General features: G+C 38.1%; 1 protein-coding gene across 11 annotated transcripts in view; it reads left to right on the top strand.

Moving 5' to 3' along the window:
* BEND5 (BEN domain containing 5) overlaps positions 1-23,914 on the top strand; it is a 923,615-nt gene that overhangs the window by 567,392 nt on the left and 332,309 nt on the right. For 3 of the 11 annotated variants that reach the window (XM_027463547.3, XM_027463550.3, XM_027463551.2), the window contains 4 exons: positions 1,228-1,603; positions 7,709-7,857; positions 12,405-12,618; positions 16,528-16,726. The exons of 7 other annotated variants lie outside the window; for them this stretch is intronic. In XM_027463547.3, the coding sequence (XP_027319348.1) occupies positions 1,228-1,603; positions 7,709-7,857; positions 12,405-12,618; positions 16,528-16,688 (900 nt within the window). In that variant the 3' untranslated portion in view covers positions 16,689-16,726. Of the gene's footprint in view, positions 1-1,227; positions 1,604-7,708; positions 7,858-12,404; positions 12,619-16,527; positions 16,727-23,914 lie in introns of those variants that run through there. One more of the 11 variants, XM_027463549.3, reaches the window with a different exon arrangement.

Here is a 23,914-nt window from a genome sequence, read left to right as displayed (position 1 = left end):
ACAGCATCCCTCCATTATTGTTGCCTGTTGCATTTTTAGGTCCAGATTACAGAAACCCACTATGTAACTGTATTTATTTTTCGATATCAAATGATTTCTTTAAAAGTCTGCCAGCCTTCAGAATAACATACTGCTCTGTGGCTTCATGTGTTTTGCAGATGCAGGAGTGATACTAGTATGTTTCTTTATGGTGGGCCAGCATTTTTTTAGAGCATGCGTGGAGCAGGCATAACATCAAATAATCTCATTTTCTGCTACATTACTCATGGATATTGTGGTATGGGAATTGATAGTGTCAGCTTCTTGTCTCTACCCTATGACCTACATTTGCTTTCCTTGCAGTTGCTTGGAAGTTCAAATGCTTTTTCCACATTTGGCCAGTAAAACTTAGTGACTTTTACCCATGCTGTTACATTTTAATACTACTATCCTGGCCCCGGAAAAGAGGTGTGCTTTAATTTGTAGGGTTTGGATTTTGTTTAGAAGACTGAAGGTAAATTTCTGCTTAGAAGTTCAAAGGAGATGAAGCCTCTGCAATGCAGTACTAATGTAGGAGTCAGTGGATCAAGGAAATGAGACTAGATGATACATTCTGTCTCCAGTTTCAGTGTTTACAATTCCCTTTCAGTGTGTTCTGATAGTGTTAACTCAGTCACTTGCATCACCGAAATGGGTGATGTTCTAGAGGAATAGCCAGAGAAGGCTTTGATTCCTAAAGCGTGGGAAGGACAGTCCCCCTGTGTACAAAACAGCTTTCACTGGTATGCTCCTTTCATCTCTGATGTTTTTACAGGTGACAAACACAGCACATAATTGATTGTTTCTCTTACCAGAAAATTCATTGTTGTAGGAAACCTAGATGTTAGGTGTAAACTTTAAAAGAAAAGAGATCCAGATCCAGTATTTTCTTTAAATAAATTATCTTTGTGTATGGAATCAAGTGACCTAAATACACTCAGCTTGCTTGCGAGTGTTGCACAAATGCAGAAACAAAAACCTTTAACAGCCTCAGAAGTTCATATATGCACTAAGCTGAATTACACGTGCATGCTAGTTAACAGGTCTGTCTCCATACAAATCTGTTAGGCAGAACATTTTTGCAGGCAGTCTGTCGTGTCTTCTTTTTCTTTAAAAAAAAAAAAATATATGAACAGTTCACAAATCTGTAGAATTTAATTTGTATTAAATCTTACTGCACTTCTAATTTATTTTTATTGTAACGTGCAGAGGCAAGATGGGAGGAAACAAAGTGAAGGTACACACAAAAGCATCGAAGCAGTTGTTGCTCGCCTTGAAAAACAAAATGGGATGAGTCTCAGTAATACTTCCAGCCCTGAGGAGGCTTTTATGGAGACTTCAGAAGGGATGAACAACATGGACGATGCTGTAGTTCCTCGGATTCTCTATGAAGAATTGCTGAGGAGTTACCAACAGCAGCAAGAAGAAATGAGACACATTCAACAGGAGCTTGAGAGAACGCGGAGACAGCTTGTGCAACAGGCAAAGAAGCTAAAGGAGTATGGGGCACTCGTGTCAGAAATGAAAGAGCTCAGAGACTTGAACAGGAGACTCCAGGATGTACTGCTTCTAAGACTAGGTAGTGGTAAGTGCCGGACTTAAATGGGACGAGTTTTAATGAATTTTGCAAGTGTGATCAATAGTAATGGAAACATTTTTGAAGAATAGCAGTGGTTGTTAAACTGGACATTGAATGTTAAAAGGGTTTTCTGCTATGGCTGTACAATATATGTCGAATTTGTATGATCTGTATGTCTGGGTTTTTCTTTAATGATAGTAGAGGTCTTTGTGCTGGTTTGGTTGAATCAGAGTTCCGTTTTAAGCAGCTGTATTTTAACAGGGTCTCTGAACTTCCAGTATATGCTGAAAAAGATAATAAAGTTTCATCTGCAAAATATGCCAATATGTTCCAGTATTAAAAAGAAGAAAGAAAAGGCAGTGCAATGAATATTTGGGCTAAAACTATTCTATTCCTTTCAGTTAGGGATTTTGTTTTTTGTTATGTGACTGTGTTACCTTCAATTTTCTGCCCCCTCTTCCCTTTAGTGGTACATTGGAATGTGATATACACCTGGGCTTCTTAGCAGTGGCTTTAAACAGCCGTGCTATTTAAAAAATAGTGGATTGTTAAAGAATAATTTAAAAACCATTCTATATTAGTGTCCCATTATCAATACTTGTTACAAAATACAGGCTTGTGTAATTTGGATTTAAAATTTAAATATCTTGAATCAATTGCTAATTTGTTTTGGTTTATAACAATTATTTAACGGTTATGTTGGAATAAATGGGAAAAAAGACAAAATAAAAATTTCATCATTTTCATTGAAGATGGTACCGTGGAATACCTTCAAATATTTTACTGATTTATATTTGTTTGCTATTAGAATGTGGTACTGTTGTGTTGAAGGAGATCTGCTTGGTGACTGAAACTTGGTTAAAATTTGTGCATCCAAACTTAGCATGCTGTGTCTTATGTCTGCGTTTGTGTATCTGGAAAATTAATTTTTGCATGTAAATTGGATATCGGCTCTTCTACTTGACTTGAACGAATGCATGCAATGCATGGGGGTCCGAACTCCATTCATGTACAAACTTGAACCCAAGAGAGCATGTGCCTGTGCATGCATTAAGGTGTGTCTGCAAATTTGGAGCCAGGTTCTCGAAGTAGCTGCTGAAGATTTAAACTGGGTGTTTGATTGTGAATGCTCATCATTATTACGCTGTGCATAATTAAAATGTCATTACTTATTATAAACATTATAGTTAACTTTTTAAATAAAACTAAATAGGCAAGATTTCCACAATCTGCAAAACACAATGTGGTTGGCAGTAGATTCCAGTGAGCTTTCTAAAAATTTTCCTTGGATGGAGAGATGTTTCTTCATCTGCAAGTAGTTAGCTAGAATTTATGTGAATGGAGCACCAGCCAGATGTTAGTAGGCAATGGGGCTGAACAGTGTAAAATACCAATTTGACTTGACAGCAGTTTGAGTGGTGAGACCAGCAATGAAATGAAGGCAGCTTCTGAATTCTGTCTTGTTTCTTTCACTTTAAGAAAGGAGGGATGCATTTTCACTTGAGCCAAGTCAAGAAAGCTTAGAAGAAAAAAAAAATCTTGGAAAAAAAATCTGAATCTTCGCTCTAAGTATTGGTCCATATTTTCAATTGTATCAGTCAGCCACCTGCTTTGCAGTTGAAAATATATCTTCATTCCGTTGAAGACAAGTTTTAATTTAATCACATACCTGGGCAAATATGAATTATCAGTAACTTCCAGAAATCCCTTGTAATAATTTTTTGTAACATTAAAACATTATGGAGGTGGGTTCTGTCCTGGATCCCTTTGGAGTTTGATGGAACTTTTCATGGACAACAAAGTTAGAATTTGGGTCCTCTGGGCTGTGTCATGTGTGTGTGTGTGATGTGGTGATTCAATGTACTAACTGCTGTTAATTCTATTGCCTTTCCTTGTAGCCTTATAGTGAAACAACCCAGTTCTAGAGAGATCAGTACAAAATTCTGGAAAGATTAGACAGGGAGACATCTTCAGCAAGTTATTAATTAGAGAGTCTGATGACAGTCTGAAAAAGTGCTAATTTTAATCAAGAAATAGATATATAAAGACTTGTTTAGTCTTCCTTACTTTACAGTTTTATAAATGAGGTATATTTGAGTATGTGAATAATCTGTGAAAATTGTTCAGAAAATATATTACATCCTGAATTTATCTTCAGTTGTTGTGGTGATCTCTTAAACCTAGAGTTTCAAATTACATGTAATTTATGTTACGCTTTACTTCTAGCAAGCTGGACTTAATGCAAACTAATTGCATTTCTGTTTCACCTTGGAGACTTCTGATTTCTTTGCATGAGATGACAGCTGGTTTGTGCTGATGAATTGCAGCTGTGGGAAACGCGTGCCTGTTGCCATTTTAAACTCGCAGATCAAATATAGAACACCCTCTTGAGCTAACGTTCAGTCAAGTATTCAGTCTTCTAATTTCTCATCAATATGTCGATTTCAGTGAGAAGTTAGAAGTCAGCGTATATCCAGACCTGGCCCTTCATCTCTGATACTAGAACTTGAGCCACTCGTGTGGGAAGAGTGGGGTTCGTCATCTTTCACGTGGTGACACTGAATTGCTGTTTGCTTTAAAAGAGCCTTGAAAACAGCTATGGCAAATGACAGTAGTGAAATCACTACTGATCCATAGGGAAAATATTGAATATTTTTTTTTTATGATTTTGGTATACTGTTGCCCAACAGATCACTTCCTTGAGGACATGGGCATTTGACCAGGGCTCTAGGCCTCAGCACAGTGGGGAAAAAAGGCTGACAGTAGTGGAAGAGGTTACGGTATCCCTCACCCAAACTCCATGAAGAACGCACACAGCCAAAAACTCTTTTCCCTTGCCTACTTTGAGATCAGGAAGCCTTGTAATCATAGGCCTTTTCTGTTTTCTTTCCTCTGTTGCACCTGAAAATGCACTAATTTACCCTGTTTGTACTAATAGAGAATGAGGTGATTTAGAGAATTACATCGATGACTCTTTCCTGTAGGCCTAATTTTAAATTCTCCTTAGATTACAGAAGATAAGAATTTCAAAAACTTTTAGAAGTAGGGGATCTCCAAGTATGACATGTACAGTTTACTATGATTGTACATGACCAGAAATAGTGAAGTTGTAGCAGGGATAATGTTTTGGTGTAGTTTTCCCTCTGATACATACTGATTTCCTTGTTGCACTGCTAAGAATTAACATTGCTTTAAAGCCTGAGAGTGTATCCACCTTCATTCAGTCACAAAATAGTTATTTTTATCATAGTCTTTTCAGGGATATAGTTTACAGAGTCTTGGGAGTGACAACAAGACAGGGAGAATGAAATGGTATTTGTGTCGTACCACACGCTTAAGCAAGTACTTCAGCTTCTCTGGGTTTGTTTGGCTTTTTGATGGAGAGAAAAAAAAAAGCCACGTTTTCTGTCAAGTAAGAATACAGGAAATACTGTTTATAAAATATTACCACTTCTCAGACTCCTGTTGTTTTCCTACAAATCTTGGTAGGCTGTGTTAGCTCAAGAGGTGTTAAAGAGAAGCCTTCTGCCTCTTCGTAAAACATTTGATGTTGGTGGCCTGTCAGGGAAACTTTACAATCAGAAGGAGAAGGATTTTTTGTGATAAAACATTTGTGTCCTTGTTGCATTTTGAAGAACTGTCTTCATTTTTTCATGATCCATATGTAATAAATATGTTGTACCTGTACTCCGTTCTGCTGAGGCCTCACCTGGAGTACTATGTTCAGTTTTGGGCCCCTCACTACACGAAGGACATCGAGGCCCTGGAGTGTGCCCAGAGAAGGGCTACGAGGCTGGCGAAGGGCCCGGAGCACAAATCCTGTGAGAAGCGGCTGAGGGAGCTGGGGGTCTTTGGTCTGGAGAAGAGGAGGCTCAGGGGAGACCTTATTGCTCTCTGCAGCTACCTGAAAGGATGTTGTGGGGAGCTGGGGGTCGGCCTCTTCTCACAGATAACTAAGTGATAGGACTACAGGGAAAGGCCTCCAGTTGTGCCAGGGGAAGTTTAGGTTGGAAATTAGGAGACATTTTTTCTCAGAAATTATTCAATACTGATACATCAGTCAAGCGTTGGAACAGGTTGCCCAAGGAGGTGGTGGAGTCACCGTCCCTGGGGGTGTTTAAGGAAATGTTGGATGTTGTGCTTAGGGACATGGTTCAGTGGGTGATATTGGTAGTAGGGGTGTGGTTGGACCAGATGATCTTGAAGGTATTTTCCAACCTTTATGATTCTATGATTATTATTAAGCCTACCCTTTATGTCCCTGCCCATTCATTTCTTTACAATAAGATGCAGAGCATGAAGCTTCAAAGAGAGAACCTGAAGTATCGTGTATGGTAATTCAGGCACACAACATCCAATAGCACAAAGGCAATAATGCATAATCCATCTAATAATTAATTATGCAATAATGCATAATCCATCTAAGTTCACACTGGCAATTATGTCACTGCATCTGCCAACGCGAAGATTTGTGCAAAGACTCTGGATGGTTCAATTGATCAAAAATTTTCCCCCATCTGACTCATTTTAGCAGTCTCAAGTATAGAAATTTCAGTTTGTTTCAGTCTCACTGTTCTGTATGCATGAGAATTCAGGTGCTTGTTAAGGTTACTATGAAATCGCAATGCAAATGGTCTGTTTTCTGCAATTCTTCAGTTGCGCCATGTTTGCATTGCACATGGCTCTTAAATGCTGTTCTTAAGACACTCAGCTGGTAGCTCTGCTGTGTGGTCATGTAAGTTGCCCAGGCAATTTCTAGTTGTTCCTCAGCACCAAGTGGCAGTCATCTGAGAACATTTAGCTAGCTACGTAGGAGCAGAATAAGCTATAGGATAAATGTCAAATGCTGACAATGGAGGAAACACTGATACGACTGTGTACTAACCTGTGAATGAAACTGCATGAAGTAGGAGGAATGAATACTTTGGTTGTTCCAGGCACAGGAATTATTTAAGATGCGTGACTCAAGAGATGAGTTCTGGTGCCAGGCTGACTTGCAGAGTTAGATCATTTCAGGGCTCGGCTGGTGCATGATGGTGACATGCTGACTGAATTGTTGAATATATGCAATACCTGGTACAGTGTAGTTCTTACAAGTGGGTGAGTTTTTCCTTATAGCTGTTGGAACGGGGTAATAATTGTGGTGTCCAGGCCCTGAGCTGGCAACTTGGCTGTTAGTGAACCACCCTCCTGCCTGGAACCTCAGCGGCTGCTGGAGTTTAGGGACATCAAGAGACAAGGGTAGGCTTGGGGCCAGAGCTGGTTCGGAGTTTTTGGTTTAGCTGCTGCAATGAATGGAATGATGAAATCCAGCTCACAAATTATTTTATTTTATTCTTCTGCCTTTCTAGGAACGCTTTGTCAATTTGACCTGGAAAAGAAAAGATGATGACTGACAAAATAATTATCCTCTTTTGAAGCCTCAAGCATATGATTAACATTATTCTATTACTTAAGCTGTGCTTAATTTTTGTTGATTACTTTAAAAATAAAAATCGGTGTGGTGAATAGATTGGACAATCAAAATTCTAATTTGTGCAGGTTTTGTTTTTATAACTTTGAATAATCTTTCTATGCATGATACTTGAGCATAAATAGCCTAAGCCTGTTTCCTTTGTACCATTGCTGTAGATCCTCACTATTTTTAATATATCTGTTTTATCTAAAGAGACTTCAATTTTTTACAAAATACATAATGCTACATGGATAACTTATATAATTATCTCAGTAAATTATGTAGGTTTCTACATAACTGTATAGTAATTCTTATTTGGAGAATTACTGTTCTTTCTGATTTATGAATTCTGTGCCATTCTAGCACAATATCGATAGTGTGCATTGAAGCAATCTTATCCATATCTCTAATTATCCTTACATTTTGAGAATAAAATTAAACATTGAAATATAAGCTAAATATTTTAATCTATATAAGACAGAGTTACTTATCCTGCTTTTACATGTTGATGTTCTCAAGTAGGATTTTGGTTTGGGCTCTTTCTGACTTTACAATGAATGTGACTACTGTGATATTTTACACTAACCACTGGTGATGAAGTAATTGATTTCATGTTCTCTGGGATAGCAGACAGCTCTCTTTTCTTAACTGTCTAGGACCGGCCATTGAGCTTGAAAAAGTAAAACCAGAAACAATTGAGCCCGAACCTGAGGTACAGAAGACCTTCAGTGAGGAAGCAAATACATCAACGTATTATCCTGCCCCTGTTCCAGTAATGGACAAGTATATTCTCGAGAATGGAAAGGTATTTTATATTAAATACAGCATGAATAGTTTGTAAATGTCCTTCAGGTGATTTTCTTGTGGAATTTTCATACTCCTGGGGGTTTTGCATGGTTGCAGTTTGTACAAACTTTCTCAGTTTTTGCGAAGGTACACTGTTATGATGAGAAAAATGAAGGAATTATACAAATATGAACAGCAGTGAAAATTATGCTCAGTGATGAGAACATTTAATGCTGTGCAACACAAGCGATATGATGATTAAGTATGCATGCACTAGCATGTTTGCATAGTCTTCAGTTGGTGACATACATTAATCCATTGAATATATACCAAAGTTGATAATGCATGTTGTAAAGTTACATTAGTCTATTTAACAGAAATACCTTTTTTCTTAAAAGGTCTTTAATATTGTAGTGTGCTGTACTCATACTGCAGAGAAACCTTCATGCTTTGGTTGAAGTACAACAGCTAATTATGAACTCTGGGATGAAAATGGATGCCCTTGGATATGGTGGGAGCATTGCCATTGAGTTGAGCTGAAGTAGTTTTATTTTCCAGATGCTTTTTTAAAGTTGATGAAATACCGTCTAGGTGCAGTGTGCCAGCACCTGACTGATAGTTTTTCAGACTTCAGTATGTTTAAGACATTATCTGCTCATCCACAGAGGCCTGCTTTTATAGCTGTTGCCATTATGATTAAATTAACATTATATTTCTTTTACAAAACCATATGTCCTTAAGAATTGGCTATGCAGATCCTGTCTCTTAGGATATGTATGCATTCAGTACCATAATCTGAGAACCCTTTAGAAGGAAATGTCCATTTCAGCCTTGACACGGAGCTGAATTTAGTGATGGAATAGCATGAAATACTACATTTTCAGATCTGCATTAGGAGATTGACTGCACAAGTGCCTGTCTTTCCTAAAGATGATTCAACGTAATTGTCGAGGACAAAATGTATATGACAAATGGTATAATTTTGGCAGTTTGACAGGTATTTGGTTTAGATAGCTTTTCTTGCCTAATATATTTAACATACATCATTTGCTTTTTTTTTTTTTTTGTGGATATGATTGCTGATGGAAACGTAGTATGTATTACTGTGACAGTTTGGTTTACTTTGCTTTTTTTCTCCTTAAGGTTTGTAAGCTAGGGCACGTCCTTTAGTATTCATATGCAGCTCTTTCTGCACCTTCATTTCATCTGCCAATCTCCTGGCATTTATGCTGCTGAAGTTTTTTCTCTCTCTACAGTTACTAATCTCTCTTTAACTTAGCTTCTGTAGTTTTGGGGGTACTTCTAATGTTTACCTATTTATTGAGGTTTCAGCCAGATCAGAAATGTGAACTTGATAATGTACTTAGAGTGTTGGGGAGATTTTTTTTTCAGTTTTCCTGATTTATCCCTTTTTTTTTTTCTTTCATTACACCTTTATTGACATACGCTGCCAGAACAGTGGAAATACTTTTTTAGAACTCCTACCCTGTGTGGCATTGGATTTGATCTTAGCAGGATTCTTTCCAAGCAGATAAATCTTTCCCCTCCAGAGGGACAACAGAGTTACTGAACAAGAGCCGATGGCATTCATTGTGAAAAAAGAAAGTCCAACTTCTAAGATACATTTAAATATGTTGCACTTGTTAGCACAGTTACAATGGCGAGCATTGCTTTCAATTTGCTGCTGTTTTTGTTGCACTGTGCTTAGAGGTTGATCCTGCAGTTGCTGAAATCAGGGGCAAAGTTCCCATTGATTTCATCAAGCCAAGGGTCTGGCCCATGGGGCATCTATTCCAGCAAGGAAGAAATGAGTTCTGAATCAGCGCGGTAAGCTCCCCGTAGCTTTGGGAGTAATAGGAAACAGTACCAAGCCTGTTGGAAGAGAGGTAAACTGAGACATGGACAGATTAAATTCCTTGCTGTAACACTGCTAGAAATAGAAAAAGGGAGACATAAGATTTCTGTGTCTGTGACTGTCTGTCACGTACTTGCTGTTACCATAGGTGTTTCATATCAGGGATCACTTTTTTAATAAGTGAAGTATGTTCAAAGAAAAGATGATCTGTCTGCAACATAAGTATTGAAAATATTTGCTGTAGCTTTATTTTTTATTTCAAATAATTTAAAGCTAATGAATAATTTACTAATTTAAAGGACTAAACAATCTGTAGCAAAGACAAACTCTTACCTTTGCAGAGAGGAGTCAGATTTTTGATCAAATAAAGCAGTCACTACGACTAACTTAATACAGAAATCCAAAGTTTAGCATCACGACATTCCTAATCTGCTATTTTCTAGGTAACTGTTATGTTTGTTTTTACAGATAATTTTCCATATTAAAACAGAAATAGCTGAATTATACCTGTAAGGTGTCTGTTTTCCGAACACAGACTGCATAATCTGCATGAAAGTGTCTCACAAAATATGTAGAGAGCACCAAAAAAAGTGTGAATTTTCCTAAAGCAATTATGGAGAGGCTTGACAACAGAGAAGGAAAGGAAAAAAAGGTGTTCATGTTGTGCTTATTACTAGTTCCATTTCTGTCTGTTACAAAATATAAATGCCATGTGGATTTGTGAAAAGCTTCCTAAAATCCTCTTAGTATAGAAGTTTCTGCAGGAGAGGCAGCTTGATTTATGGTTTTATACTTTGAGAAATTTTTGTATTTTTTATTTTTAACAACATAGTTTGTAGCCGAACCATTCATATTTTTCTATGTAAGGTTTTAAACAGCTAGTTACTTTTGAAGGATGATGTTTCTTGAGGCTATACCTGCAATAATAATTAAGACAGGTTCCAATTTAAAGGAAAATGGAAGTTTGCGTGAATACGGCCTGTAAAATTATGGCTATATAAAATTTAACAGTAGTTTTGCCCAATTTTCAGTGCCTTTAATGGGACTTATGTGATAGTGTTCAGATCTGTGTGAGGAGGAGACAGAGTTTCTGTAACACCATATGAAAGGAGTAAAATCACAAAAAAATAAACTAAAAACAAACCAGCTAAACCCAACAAGGTCTCCTAATACAGTCATTGCTATAGAATTGTGCTCACAGGATTGGTTTTAAATGATGGGGTGGAAGTAAGCTTTTATTACAGAGTTAGTGTTACAGAAAGAACCACCATTTGATCACATTTTATGAAACCTGAATATGAGATATAAAAATCCGGTTGATACATATTTTGGGTATTTTCCACTTCTGCAGAATTATCTGACAGCAGGTCGTATGATCTTCTTTTCCAGTGCAGTGAATTCGTATCAGTGATTAGATTACTCAGGTCATGCCTTATCTTGTCATGGGTGCTGAGCGAGTGTGGGTCCAACAGAGTGACGTCCATCACCATGTGAACAAGGCTCGCTGTGTGCAGGCAGTGCAGGTGTCTGCAGTGTACTCCAGGACCTAGGAGCACAGATTTGTAAGGGACAGACATTATCTGTGGTTCTGCACAGGGCCAGCATTTGGATCCAGTCAGACTTACTGGCTGTGCTTATATCAGATCCATGATATATCAGATCCATGCTGATTACTGGTGGAATCATTTTCCTTGCTGTTGCTTGACAGTGGCCTGGTTATCGTGAGGTTTATCAGCTTGAATGTACTCAGCGTTAGCCTAAGGACAGGGCTCAAGTTCTCATCCTGCATTCAGCTGGAGTCGGGAGCACTGGGAAGCTTGGGGTAGAGATACTGGGTGGTTCCGTGGGTGTTAACCCAGCGCAGTCAATGCTGAACAAGGCTAATAAGTAAAACTAGTCTCAAGCAGCTGCCTAGCTGCCTTTTGGAGACTATAGTGGCTTTATGCTGCCTTTTTCAGTGCTCATATTATCCTGCTTTATTACTGTAATGAAATATCTCTGCTCCCTGTTGTCTGGGTAATGGAAAATTTATGATGTTGCAGCAGTGGGTCATTGCCTTTACCACAAAACAGTATTCACCTGTTCATGATAGGCGAACTTTGTGATAGAATTTGAGTCCCACAAAACTTCCAAAGTCTCTTGATTTATGCTGAAATTGGAGCTCTCAAAATCCCTCCTGCCCATCTAGTTACTTTAAACAATCAGGCTGAATTTTGCCAACAGGCACAGGATATGGCTTAGGAAGTATTTCCCTCTCTACGGCCTCCAAAATATGCTTTGGGTCCTTTTCAGCCACAGAGAAGCTTTCATGTTAAAGAAAATGTTTTTTATCTTGCTCCTGCACTAGGCTGGTGCAACTGCTTGGTTTATATGCTGTGCATATCTTTGTAATAATACTGGATGTGTTTACAGTTTCCTTCTTCTAGTTCTCTTTTCTAACAACAGTCTTTGAGGAGATAGGCTTGGGGAGGGGAGGGGGGTAAAAACACTAATAGTAATAAAAATGGTAGAGTAAGAAGAACTGAGGGGGAACAAAAAGGAGGAGTAAATCCCTGACCCAGAAAGTTGGAGAAGTTTCAGAATCAGGCTAAATGAATTTGTTTAGCCCTAATTACTGTTGTTATAGTACCTAATATTAATGTTCCTACAGCACGTGGAGACTGTTGTGTGCTACATACCATAGATAAGTTGTTATTATTACTACCTTCTAGGTCCATCTTGGCAGTGGAATTTGGGTAGATGAGGAGAAATGGCACCAGCTGCAAGTAACACAAGGAGATTCAAAGTATACAAAAAATCTAGCGGTTATGATTTGGGGAACAGATGTTCTCAAGAACAGAAGTGTCACAGGAGTTGCAACCAAAAAAAAGAAAGATGCCGTTCCCAAGCCACCTCTCTCACCTCACAAATTAAGCATTGTCAGAGGTAGGTTATTTGAAAACTTTTGCTTCCTGCTTTGGAGTTTAACCATTAATCACTGAGTTGAAAGATGCTTCATCTCAGCTCATGTAAAATTAACTGATTAAAAGCTGTAATTAAAATTGCTATTGCATTGTCAGGAGCATACTTATCCAGGAAAAATCAGACCAATTGCAATAGCTGCACACAGTGCAGGCCTTCACAGTTGAAGAGTTGTACATTGACTTCAGTAAGGTTCTAGAAGATCATCACTCTGAACCGCTTGCAGGACAGGACTCTGAGCTTGGAGAATACCATGTTGTTTTGGAATTCGTTTGTAACATTATGATCTTTTAAATGCACGTAATTGCTTTTAACCAGCCTGAGAGTAGCTTTAGCACATTCTTCCATCCAGAATGTAACTCTGACGTGAGGCACAGAAGTCATTATAGCTGTGACTATAAAAATATGCATGCCTTCAGAGCTGAGAAAGAATAGCTTTACACTCTAAAGTGGAGAAACTATAAATAGTAAAAATTAAATGTTACGCATGAATTAGAATTTGAACAGGAAGTGTAAATCACTGACCTATCTGGCAGGAAAAATTGCAATGACACTTTTAGTAACTGCAAGCCTGAGTCCATGCATGTAGTACATAGAGAGAGCAGGCCTTCTCCTATATTTAAAATGAATAGTGAATTTCAGTCCTTTTGTATCATCATGCTTGTGTTTCACATTCATTTCTGTCTCTCTTGGTATTTTAGGCTTCTTTTTAAGTTAGAACTGAGTCAGTTCCTCATGGAATAAATACCTAATTTGGATTTAGGTTTTGTGTCCAGGCTCAATTGCAGTAAGGCTGAAAGAAGTCTCCCTATTAAAGTTTCTTCTGCAATTTGCTTGAGCTTCGTTTTTCTGTATGTCCTGTTCTTAGTCACTATGTGCTATTAACTATGAACTCTTTTAAGAGCAGTTCTAATCTGCCTTGCAAGTATCATGCTTTGGAAGTAAGCAGTACAATTCCTCTTTGAGTTTGTGCATGTGTCTGTGTCTGTGTTGTGGGGAGCTGATCTTCCTACTGTTGTCTTTCTTACTCTGTAAGAAATGAATACAAGAGGTTTGTTTTTTTCCCCCACTAATCTGTTTCAAGAATAAATGTAGAAATGCAAGCTGTTCCATACTGAATTTCTAGCTCTGGCTGGGATCTGTTGGTAAACACATAAAGCAGTGATGTGCTGGCTGCGTAAGGAATCCACTCAGTGGCTGTGGCTACCCTTCTCAGCTTCTAATGGCAAAAGAGAATTGGTCACCCAGTATACAGATGCACTCTTACAAACCCACAGTAAAAAGGGATGATTGTTCATTGGAAAGAGCTTTCAAGTTTCCCAGCTGGAGGCTGTTGCTTCTCAGTGCTGCTGGCAAGGTTGCTTATGTGAGAATTTGCTCTTTTACTTCAGTCAGGGCCAGTCTGTGTTGCTTACACTGTTTAAATGCTAGCTTTCTTCTAACTCATCTTGTTTTGACTACAGAGAGTTTGGGAGTGCACTCCAGCAGGCACATGGTGAGAGGCAGATGGAGCTCTTCCCTTTGTGCTCTTCCTTACCTTTACACACCCCAGCAATTCAGCTCTTCCCCACCTCCTCAGTTTTCTCTGTTTTCTGTCATACTTCTGCTTCCTGCCTCAACCCACATTTGAATTCTACTGTTCTACTCACTGGTTTTCCATGTTCTTCTTTTCAGTGTTTTTTTTTTTTTTCACCTTGTCTTTGACTCCTTTTTTGTTGGACTCAAGACTGCACAATCTCTTCACGAGCCAGTTAAACTGCATGGCCAGTACTTTTAGGTGGCAACAGACAGAATTCCTGTATCAGCGGTACTGGGCAGTGTACAAACATGATTTCCCACATCGTTGTGTCCTTTTCATTTGTGTTAATGTTAGCAGGTCATCATGTCAGCAGTGTCTACTGGAAAGCTGCAAGTAATCAAATGCAAAGTTATAATGTTATGGAGAAATAAGGAAGAAAAAAAAAATGAGTAGCAAGTGGACAAATGGTGAAATGTGAGGAAGCTAGTTGGGCAATGACTTGGTCAGGCGTCTCACGGAGAAGTTTGGGTCCTCGTTAGTCTTTGAGGTCTACTTGGATCTTTGGTTAAGTCAGAAATAAGAAGGGGTATCTCTACGCTTCTCTACAATCAAAAGACAAAAGCAGAACCCCTGAATCACTCTTTGGAGCCCCTGAGCGAGCATCTTTATGTAACTACTAAATGACGATTTCTGCAGCCCCTCGTAGAAATGGAAGAGAAAGAACTTTGATAATCTTTACTCACGGATCTATCTGGGTCGTACTGACTTTAAGAATCACAGCTGGTGTGTAAGTTCTGTCAAGTAATTCTTTGCTTGACATTGTGGCTGTAACAGTTAGTTTACTGAAAGTTCACCTTACTAGGTGTATCTGCTGCAACCTTTTGGCAGTATTCCTGAGACTGACGAAATTCAAGTTTATGTCTTACAAACATGCTGGATATCTCCAGGCTCTCAGTGACATGCCTCTTCTTATTTCATATGTCTTATTTTCGTATTTCAAATCATAGTTTAGTGACAATTAGTCTTTCAGCTATCAGCCTGCATGGTGAATGGTTTTATTTTATATTCAGTGTATATCTTACAACATAAAATTCGCATTGTTTTTAGATGTTCTCATTGGTGGGCACAGAATAACGTATTTAAAATAGATTTTTGAGTGATAACATTAGCTCTTCATGTGTCTGATATCTCTAGCTTCTTTAAAAACTCTCTACTGTATAGTATGTAATAAAGAAATTATGTGTGATGCATGAGCACTGCTATAAAACTTGTTAACACAAAACAGCCTTTATAAAACTTCCAAGAGGTTTCAAAATGAACTACGAAGCACGCATAGTACTTAATTTTCATAACTTTTAATGTGATGCATTAGAAACGTTATAAACTATGTTAATTAAGTGATAATCTCTGTGGCTTTCTGTATATGAAGCAATAAATGGCTACTGGAATAGATTACTAGGCAAAGCAGAACAGAGTTTGTTTAATCAGTGTGAGAAGCTGTTTATTACTAGTAGCCTACACAACAAAATGCATTGTTCTGGTTATGAAACCAAAAAGCAAAACCTGCATGTCTCTGAGGATTTGAGTGTGTTGCATCAGTTTCAGTAACCTGTGCTGAGTCTTGGCACGAAACTACTGACACTGTGGAACAGAGTTGTCTCTACTCATTGTCCTCATTGCTTTGCAGTTATTACTGTTACTTGCTTGTTGTATTGCAGTTGAGTCCACTAAGTGCATTGTGCAAATCTGCGGGAAGATGGCTCTCGCACTGAATAATCTACTAATAAAAGCAGGGTACAAAGTATGCCCAGGGACAGGGCATACAATAAAGATGCAGACATTAATGTATGTTGTACAGATTTAAATAATAATAATAATAGATCACTAAATGCCTTCTACTGGTTACTGCTTGTCTTGTTAGCATTATCATTTACTGAATGTCTGAAAGGTGTGATGATAGAAGTGACTCACAGGGACCTGTAAATAACAACAGGTCTGGTGAGAACATTCATGTGGGAGAAGATTCTAAATCTGCTGTGGAGATATAGACAAATACAAGAGTTAGGCAGGCAACACTGAAACTGTAAAATGTTGGAGATAGCATTGTTTCTGTATAGAAAGCTTCTTAATGTAGTCACAGCATAACTAAAAGTTTGTCATGCCACAGATTCAACCCTGGTGAAAAATCTTTCTCTTTAACAAAATAGCCAGTGAATCAATGAATGCTGCAGTTGTCTTGCAACAAATATACACAGTGCTTACTCAGTGTTGTCTCTTGAGTAGTTAGCCCAAAACAGGGCTATATTTTTTTCTAAAAATAGACTAATGGCTCTTTTCTTTTTTTTTCTCCCCAGAATGTTTGTATGATAGAATAGCACAAGAAACTGTGGATGAAACCGAAATTGCACAGAGACTCTCCAAAGTCAACAAGTACATCTGTGAAAAAATCATGGATATCAATAAGTCATGTAAAAACGAAGAAAGGAGGGAAAGTGCAAAGTTCAATTTGCAATAAATTTTGGATTTTTAATAAAATCTTAGTGTTTTACATAAGTGTTGTTTTTTTTAATTTGTGTGGCATTTTTGCTAATGGGAGAAGCTGCCCTGAAACGTTACTCATTCTATAACTGATTCATTTTTTGAGCAATTTTGTTAAAAGCCTTACTATAGTGTAATCTGCTTTTAAATAGTGTGAGATAGATTGTAAGTCCACTCACAATGAAACAATGAATTTTCAGAGTTTTTTTCCAATCAGATGCAGTATGTAACCTGCAGTTCTGTATATAGGTTGTAATTCTGCAAACACAAACCCATTTTGCCTACATTTTGTTTTACTGGAGTTAGTGAATCTAGGATGCAGTAAAAATCTGTTCAAAAGGTAGAACTGTAAAAATCCACTTTGCTATTGAAAAGGATTTTATTGTATTTTACAAAGTGTTTTTTCTGAACTGAAATTTTAATCGTTTGTTTTTATAAATATTTGTCTCAATCTCTAACAATATATTTGGTCAAAAACACAGAAAGAATGCTGCTTCTTCACTTACTATCTTGTAGTTAGATCACTATTGCCGTCATAGTTGCAAAATATCCAAAGCTATAAGTTGTAAAATAATGATAATTTATTTTAAATATATATATAGAGAGAGAGATCTAAAAACGGTTCTTTTTCAGGCGCCAAGGCACCTTTCAGATTTCTGGTTATGGTACAAAGCTCTTAACTATGTCCGTGTTACTGTTTTTGAAATAATATTTGTATTTTTAAAAGATTTAAAGATTGCTACACTATGGCAAGAGTATGTATACCAGAAAATCTGGTACCATTGCCCCTTGAATCTGTAATTTAACAACAGATACTTTTAGCATAAACTTGAATTAGAAATAAAAAAAAAGCATTTAACACTGAAGTTAGACATGCGACACAGACATAAGGAATAATTTGTTGTGTCTGAATTATATCTTACTGTCAGTAACTGAAAGTAAATAGCCTTAACTCTTGTTTCATGAAGGATGTTAAGAAAAAGATTTGTAGAGGTAACTTAGGGCCTGTTCTGATGAGTCTTGAGATTTTGTTATATTTGTGATTTTAGTTAACCTTCCATTTATTTTCCACACACAGGTGTGATTACCTACCTTTTAGCTCGTCTGTTCCCAAACATCAGCGTTTGTTTCTTTCTACCACTGCAATCTGCTTCCTGTAGCTTTGAGACACTTGCCATTTGTTATCGTCTTCCTTTAGTGCTGGCATACCCTGACGTTAAGCCTGTTGCAATGTCCTGTGTGTGCAGATAATGGGAAGGGAGCAAAGCGAGGGTTCCTTCAAGGGCTGGGGTGGCTTGAGGGGAGGAGGTGGCGTGCTGGAACTGCAGTGCCTGCTTCAGGAAAGGTGGGGAAAGCAGCCCGTCATCTATTCCTGCACACCACGTGCTTAAATGATGTCTTAATTTAGGGCATAAGCATTTGTTTCATGCTTTCTAAGGTGCAATTTTGTGATAGGCTTAAGCCGATCCAAGTGTGTCATGCTGCCAAAAGAGTACGCCCCGCTTTCTCTGCCCGTGGCCCTGCGTTCCAGCCTCATTCTTAAGCCGGCACTTGTGATTTTACACAAGGCTGTCAGATCACACCATTTCCAAGGTTCATTTTGTCAGGGCTTGTGCCAACAGGATGGAGCCAGGGGGAACTTGTAGCAAGGGTTGAGGAGAGGAGGAGTGTCCTTACGGTGGCTTATGCTTACTCTGAAATTACTTTTAACAGCCTAGCTTGTCTCCTGTTAATCTCAAAGTGTTCTTAGGTAGTGTTTAATGAAGTGCATAAATGTTTATGCTTCCTAATTTGGGATGCTAAATAGCAAATTAGTGTTTATAATGTCAGTGCATGCATCCTTTTATTAATTAAAGAACAAAATGGAGATAACATTGGAAAAACACTTAAACATCAAGCTCCCACTTTTCAAGCGGACTTGTAATTGTACAATGTTGGTTTTTTTTTTAAAAAAAAGTGGTATTAGGAAAATCCACTACTTTGGGGGGAAAATGTCCATAATTTTCTTAGTCTTTTATGCCTTTAGTACTAATGTGTTTCATTGTAACATCTTTAATGAGAAGATCGTGCCACACTTCTTAGGAGATAAGCCTATTTGAGACAGCGTTTTGTAAAACCTGGGAAAAGCAGATTAGAATTTAATTAAAGTGAGGATTCCAGCCTGCCCCCCAAATTCAGAGATTTGTCTGTAAAGCCAACATCATCTTTCCAAGGTTTCTTCTTGACAGACTTGCCCCATTAGATGTTAATCCTGCATATTGCTGAAGAATGTCAGTGTCGTCTTTGAGGAAGGTATCTTAGAAGTCTTTGTTTGATTTATCACCCCAGGTCCAGCAGGCAATTTTTGGCAGAGTTGAACTGGCGTATTGTGGTAGGACAGAAAGGTTCACTTCCCTACAGTGTGTAGTGTTGTGGGGCTAATTCCTTTGGGTCAGGCAACTGAAATTTAATGTGAGCATCACCTGAAGTTTTGCTAAGTTACAGTAAGGGAACAGGACATCATAAATGCAATACACCTCTTTATTGTATTTTAACTTGAAGTAAATGTTTGGATTTCTGGAAATAAGCTTTCGCTGGTTGTAAAGCAATTTGTGGAGGGCTCTTTAATGGGTAGTAGGTGTGTATGAATAACATCTTCGCACTTAAATTTACTTATTGCTCATTTTTTCTCTCCCTGTGTACTCATATAAAGACTATAGAAGTGTCTGTTTCCAGTAGGCAAATAGGCTGCAGTTGTCGTGTGTTCCAGCATTACCCAAGGAAAAATACACAATTTACAGGGGTGTGTTTTTCTGAATTGAAGTACCGATTGATAAATTAGCTGTGGATTTCATTTCACTGTTTTATATTGCATTTCTGACCAATACTGTTCTTGCTGGTGCTTTCATTCTTTGGGAATTGTGCCTGCCTGTATATAGTCTTTGTTTGTTCCTAATTTATCTGCCATGAGTCTACTAGGAAACGTTAAGCAAGAATAGTACCTTCTAACTTTATATCTGTACTTCACGTGAAACAGGCCAGACTTTTTGACATAAAATGAAATAGGACATATCACAGCCTGTAGTACTCCTGATTCATCATGTTAAGGTTTGTGCTCTGCTATTAATTCATCCTGTAAACCTGGATTTTGTAAGTAGCAGGAAAACTGATTTAAGAGGAACTGACTTTTTGTCCAGATCAATGGATGCTGTTTCTTTTTTTTTCTTTTTTCTTTTTTTTTTTTTTTTTTTTCCATCAAAGAAAGAAGGTATTACTATTGTATGCATAATCTGCGTCCTTTGTTGCCACACATTGCTGCTGCACATTGTAATATTCATGACCTGATCCATACTAAAAAGCCTCTGGCGCTGTTGTAAGGAAGCAAGATTAGAGTTAACAAAAAGGGCTTTATTTTCCATTAATGATTTTTTAAGGGAAATGAGCTATTATATTAAAGGAAACAATCCTAACAGAGATTTTAATACCTCAGTCAAGATGCCTTGCCACTCAATTAGGAAAAGAAAGCTAGTATTTATGGAAGAGAGAAAAAAAAAATCATCAGGATCAGCTGTTAGAGAACAGGTTTGGATTTAGTGATGCTTTAAAGAGGTAGAAGGGGAGGTGGTGCTTTGGTTATATTGTCTTTATTTTTATTTTATTTTATTTATTTATTTTTAATACAGCCAGACTAATGTTCTTATTTATTTAGTCATGTTGAAGTTTAGCTACCAGTGGAAGGAATTTGAGGTTGCATTTGGGTAGCTGTTGAGCGTGACTGTGAAAAGAAGACACGATCTCCCTGCGGGAGGTAACTTCTCTGCTCTGCACCTTTGATGTTCTATCTGATAGATTGTTGCGCTGCTGCTTTGTTGTCTTAAGTGTAGATTATTGTTCTCTTGGAAGTTTTAAGTAGCAATAAATTGAACTTTATTTGGTTTTAGTGAAATTGTAGAGATAATTCAGCTTCACACTTCCAGAGTTTGTAGACTTTCTTAAAATAAAGCCGAGTGCAGTTCATTGCTAAAATAATACTACCTTGATGCAAAACCTGGAAGGAGTGAAAATGTTGGAATTAGGACAGCTGTATTAGCTGTAGCCTTACTGTTTGTTAGCTTCATTCATTACTCTTGAAAACCCAAATCTTGGCTGGTTTCTGGAAGGGAAAGCAAGGTTGTGTCATCTGGAGAAATGCTGAGGATTATTTCAATATTCCATCTTTTGGTGTGAAAACGGCTAATCTTAAGGAAGATATAAAGATGAAATTTCTGCTTCTCCAAAATGAGGTGGTAATTTTCTCAGTCTTCTTCAAAAATATTTGTCATTATGTGCATGCCTTTAGTCTTGGATTGATGAAGTCATAACATCAATTGCTTCAACTTTATTGGTGTCATTTTCTTCATCATAACAGTGTGGGATTGTAGAGTGATTCATACAACACTGAGGCAATAAAAATGCTATGAAGTGCAATTATTGCATGTTTCATGCTCAATAGCTAATTTTTAATTTCACCATCTTGGACACTTTTTCACCCCCTCAGGCTTTCTAAATAGGAAATGAGAGTCATTTGGACTTCTAAAACAGGAACAGTAATTCAAAAAGGAATTAATTTACTTGACTGTTCATTTGCTTTACTTTTGCAATTATTTCTGCTGTTTGTGTTTGAACAATAACTTTCACTCTGTGCGTCAGATACCCACTTGAGTGAGATCACAGTCCCATGGTTGTGACATCAGTTACTTATCGTAAACGTGAAATACCTCACCTATGGCATCAGAAGTTCCATTATGACTGGGTCAGAGCAGAAGTAAAAGTGAGTCTGGGAGGAAAGGAATAAACTTCCTCCTACTAAGGAGGTAAATGATCTCCAAGTTTTGCAGAACAGCAACTTTACATTCCTTGTTTATAGGTAGTAAAGCCTTAATGGAGCTAAACTCCTACTATTTTTTATTTTCAATGATTTGGGCTAGGAATTTTGCTGAACACCCAAAAGGAGGTAGAGTGAAAGGGACTTTGCTTTTGTTGCAGTATAATAATCGCTAAAAGTCCTGTGAAATACAATAAAAGAAATTATGCTTGCTGGTATTCATGCATCTTTTATAGTTTCATGCTTTCGGAGTGGAGAAAGATGTAGGCTTCCAGGGATGGGGTGATTATCAGAAGAATTGGCTGTGAACACCCTTTGGTTCAATCAGAATGAACATAAAGGGTGTATTGGGATAGCAGGATGGAGCGTCTTCATAGCACCACGTTATGCTGGCACCAGGCCCCTCCACATGAGATTCAGATGAATGAAAAACCTTACATGGGAGAGTTTTGTAGTCTTTCTTTTACAGAAAGTCTTACCAAATGTTTACAGAAATAATTTTACTGAACTGCAATTTAGTTAAAAATAAATTGTATTTCCATGTGTTTTCCATTTTCCTTGTATTAGCAGGATAGAAGTTTGATGGGATCCATTTTTCTCGATGTTTGATTTGGAATGTCAGCCCACTGGTAGTTGAAAGTTGTCCATTTGGGCATTTTGAGTCTGTGATCCAGATGTGCCGTGTTCTTCCCTTTCCTGGGGAAGTCCTCTGGATATGGAGTCCTCTGTAGGCTTTATGGGAATGCTTGGTAAATAATAATTCTCAGAATAAGCAGGATTGGAGGTGGGTGGAGCAAAGCTCCTACTTCTGAGTTACTGTTCTGTGTTACCATTTTTATAAAATGTCTTGGGTTATGAAATGACTAAAAAATACTCCTGAAAGTGGGATTTTACATTTTTACGTCGGTCTGCTTTGACACTTGCTAGTTACTTTGTAGTTGCAAGGACACTTTCATCGTTCCAGGACCAATGTACATTCATGTAAGTTCTACATTTCACTGTATATCCATACAGGAATAAGCATTTGAGGATGTAGAAATCTGGCAGTAAGCAGGAGTGAATGTGATGTCACAGCCTCTGCTCTGCTGTGCAGCTCAGTGCAAGGGATCACCCTCCGTGCTAGAACAAGGCAGGACAACAGCGGGATGGCTGTTCGTTAGGTATATTCCCCTAAGGGGAAAGGTTGCTTAGGTATATTCCCCTAAGGGGAAAGGTTGGTAAATATGTGCAATTCTGTGGCTTTCCTAAACTTAAAGGGAAACTGAGATCCATTCAGCAGCAGCCTGAGGAGGAGGACCATGGCTGGTGGTGCAGGCTGCCTAGCAGCAGGTCATGGAGGAGTCACGTAGGCCTTTTCACCTTCCCGCAGAGAATTAATACATGCTTTTTTAGATTAAGTGAGTAACCAAATAGCAAAATTTCAAGCAGATTGACTGGCATTTAAGGTTTCAATCAGTGAGAAGTTTTATTAATTAAAAAAGTCCAATCACTCATACGTGCCAGGAATTTAACCTTTAACAAGTAGAGTAATCAGCACTTTCTTCTCCAGTCAGGGACCTCTCTCTCGTGCAGTTACACAGCTGTATGTTTACAGATATAATATGCTGCTATTCAGTATAACTCTGTGCCATGTAAATCCACAAATTGATCATTTTTCTGGTGTTGGCCAGCCCTATCTGTTTTCCTGGTCTTCTTTTTCTGCTTGTTTCTTTTGCGAGTGGGAGATGGTCTTATGTGCTTGCTGTAAGGGACAGAACCATTTCACAATTCACACCTTGCAAGCTGTCAGCAGGGTTCTGAAGTGAAATACCTGCTTGTTATTCCTGGAGATAAGTGACACAGAGCTAGAGTGTTTCCTTAGGAGATCTGGAGCTCTTTCTGTCACCGTACGCAGACTTTGCAGTTCAGGGACTTCACACAGCAGCATTTTATTTTTTTTTTTCTTCTTGCTGTGCCAAAGCAGAGATTGCAGAAAAGAAAATTTTACTCTTTTATGGTGGTCTCAAAGTGGTGAGATAGAATTTTCTGTAAATAGATCTTTTAGTAGTATTTCCCAAGTGTTCAGTCCTCAAAACAGAAGTTCTCCAGTGGCCTGGAGGTTTCCCACCTAATAGCACTGCCTGTGAGCTTGGGTTGTCATTTCCATAGTCTGAGCAATGGAAAGTGTTAGGCATTTTGACAGATTATACTGATTTATGACTTTAAACTGCCTCCTGGGACTTGCTTTTTCCATTTACTGTATGAAAAGCAGCCAACCTGTTGATCTCAGAAAGAAAGAGCTATTTCAGGATCCTGTGATCTAAGGACAGTTGTTGGGAAGTGTCACCTCAGCTGTTGAGCTCCAGGTGTGAAGATGGATG

This window comes from Anas platyrhynchos, chromosome 8 (assembly GCF_047663525.1).
Source record: "Anas platyrhynchos isolate ZD024472 breed Pekin duck chromosome 8, IASCAAS_PekinDuck_T2T, whole genome shotgun sequence".
Lineage (NCBI taxonomy): Eukaryota > Metazoa > Chordata > Aves > Anseriformes > Anatidae > Anas > Anas platyrhynchos.
This window is presented reverse-complemented; position numbering and strand designations above follow the sequence as displayed.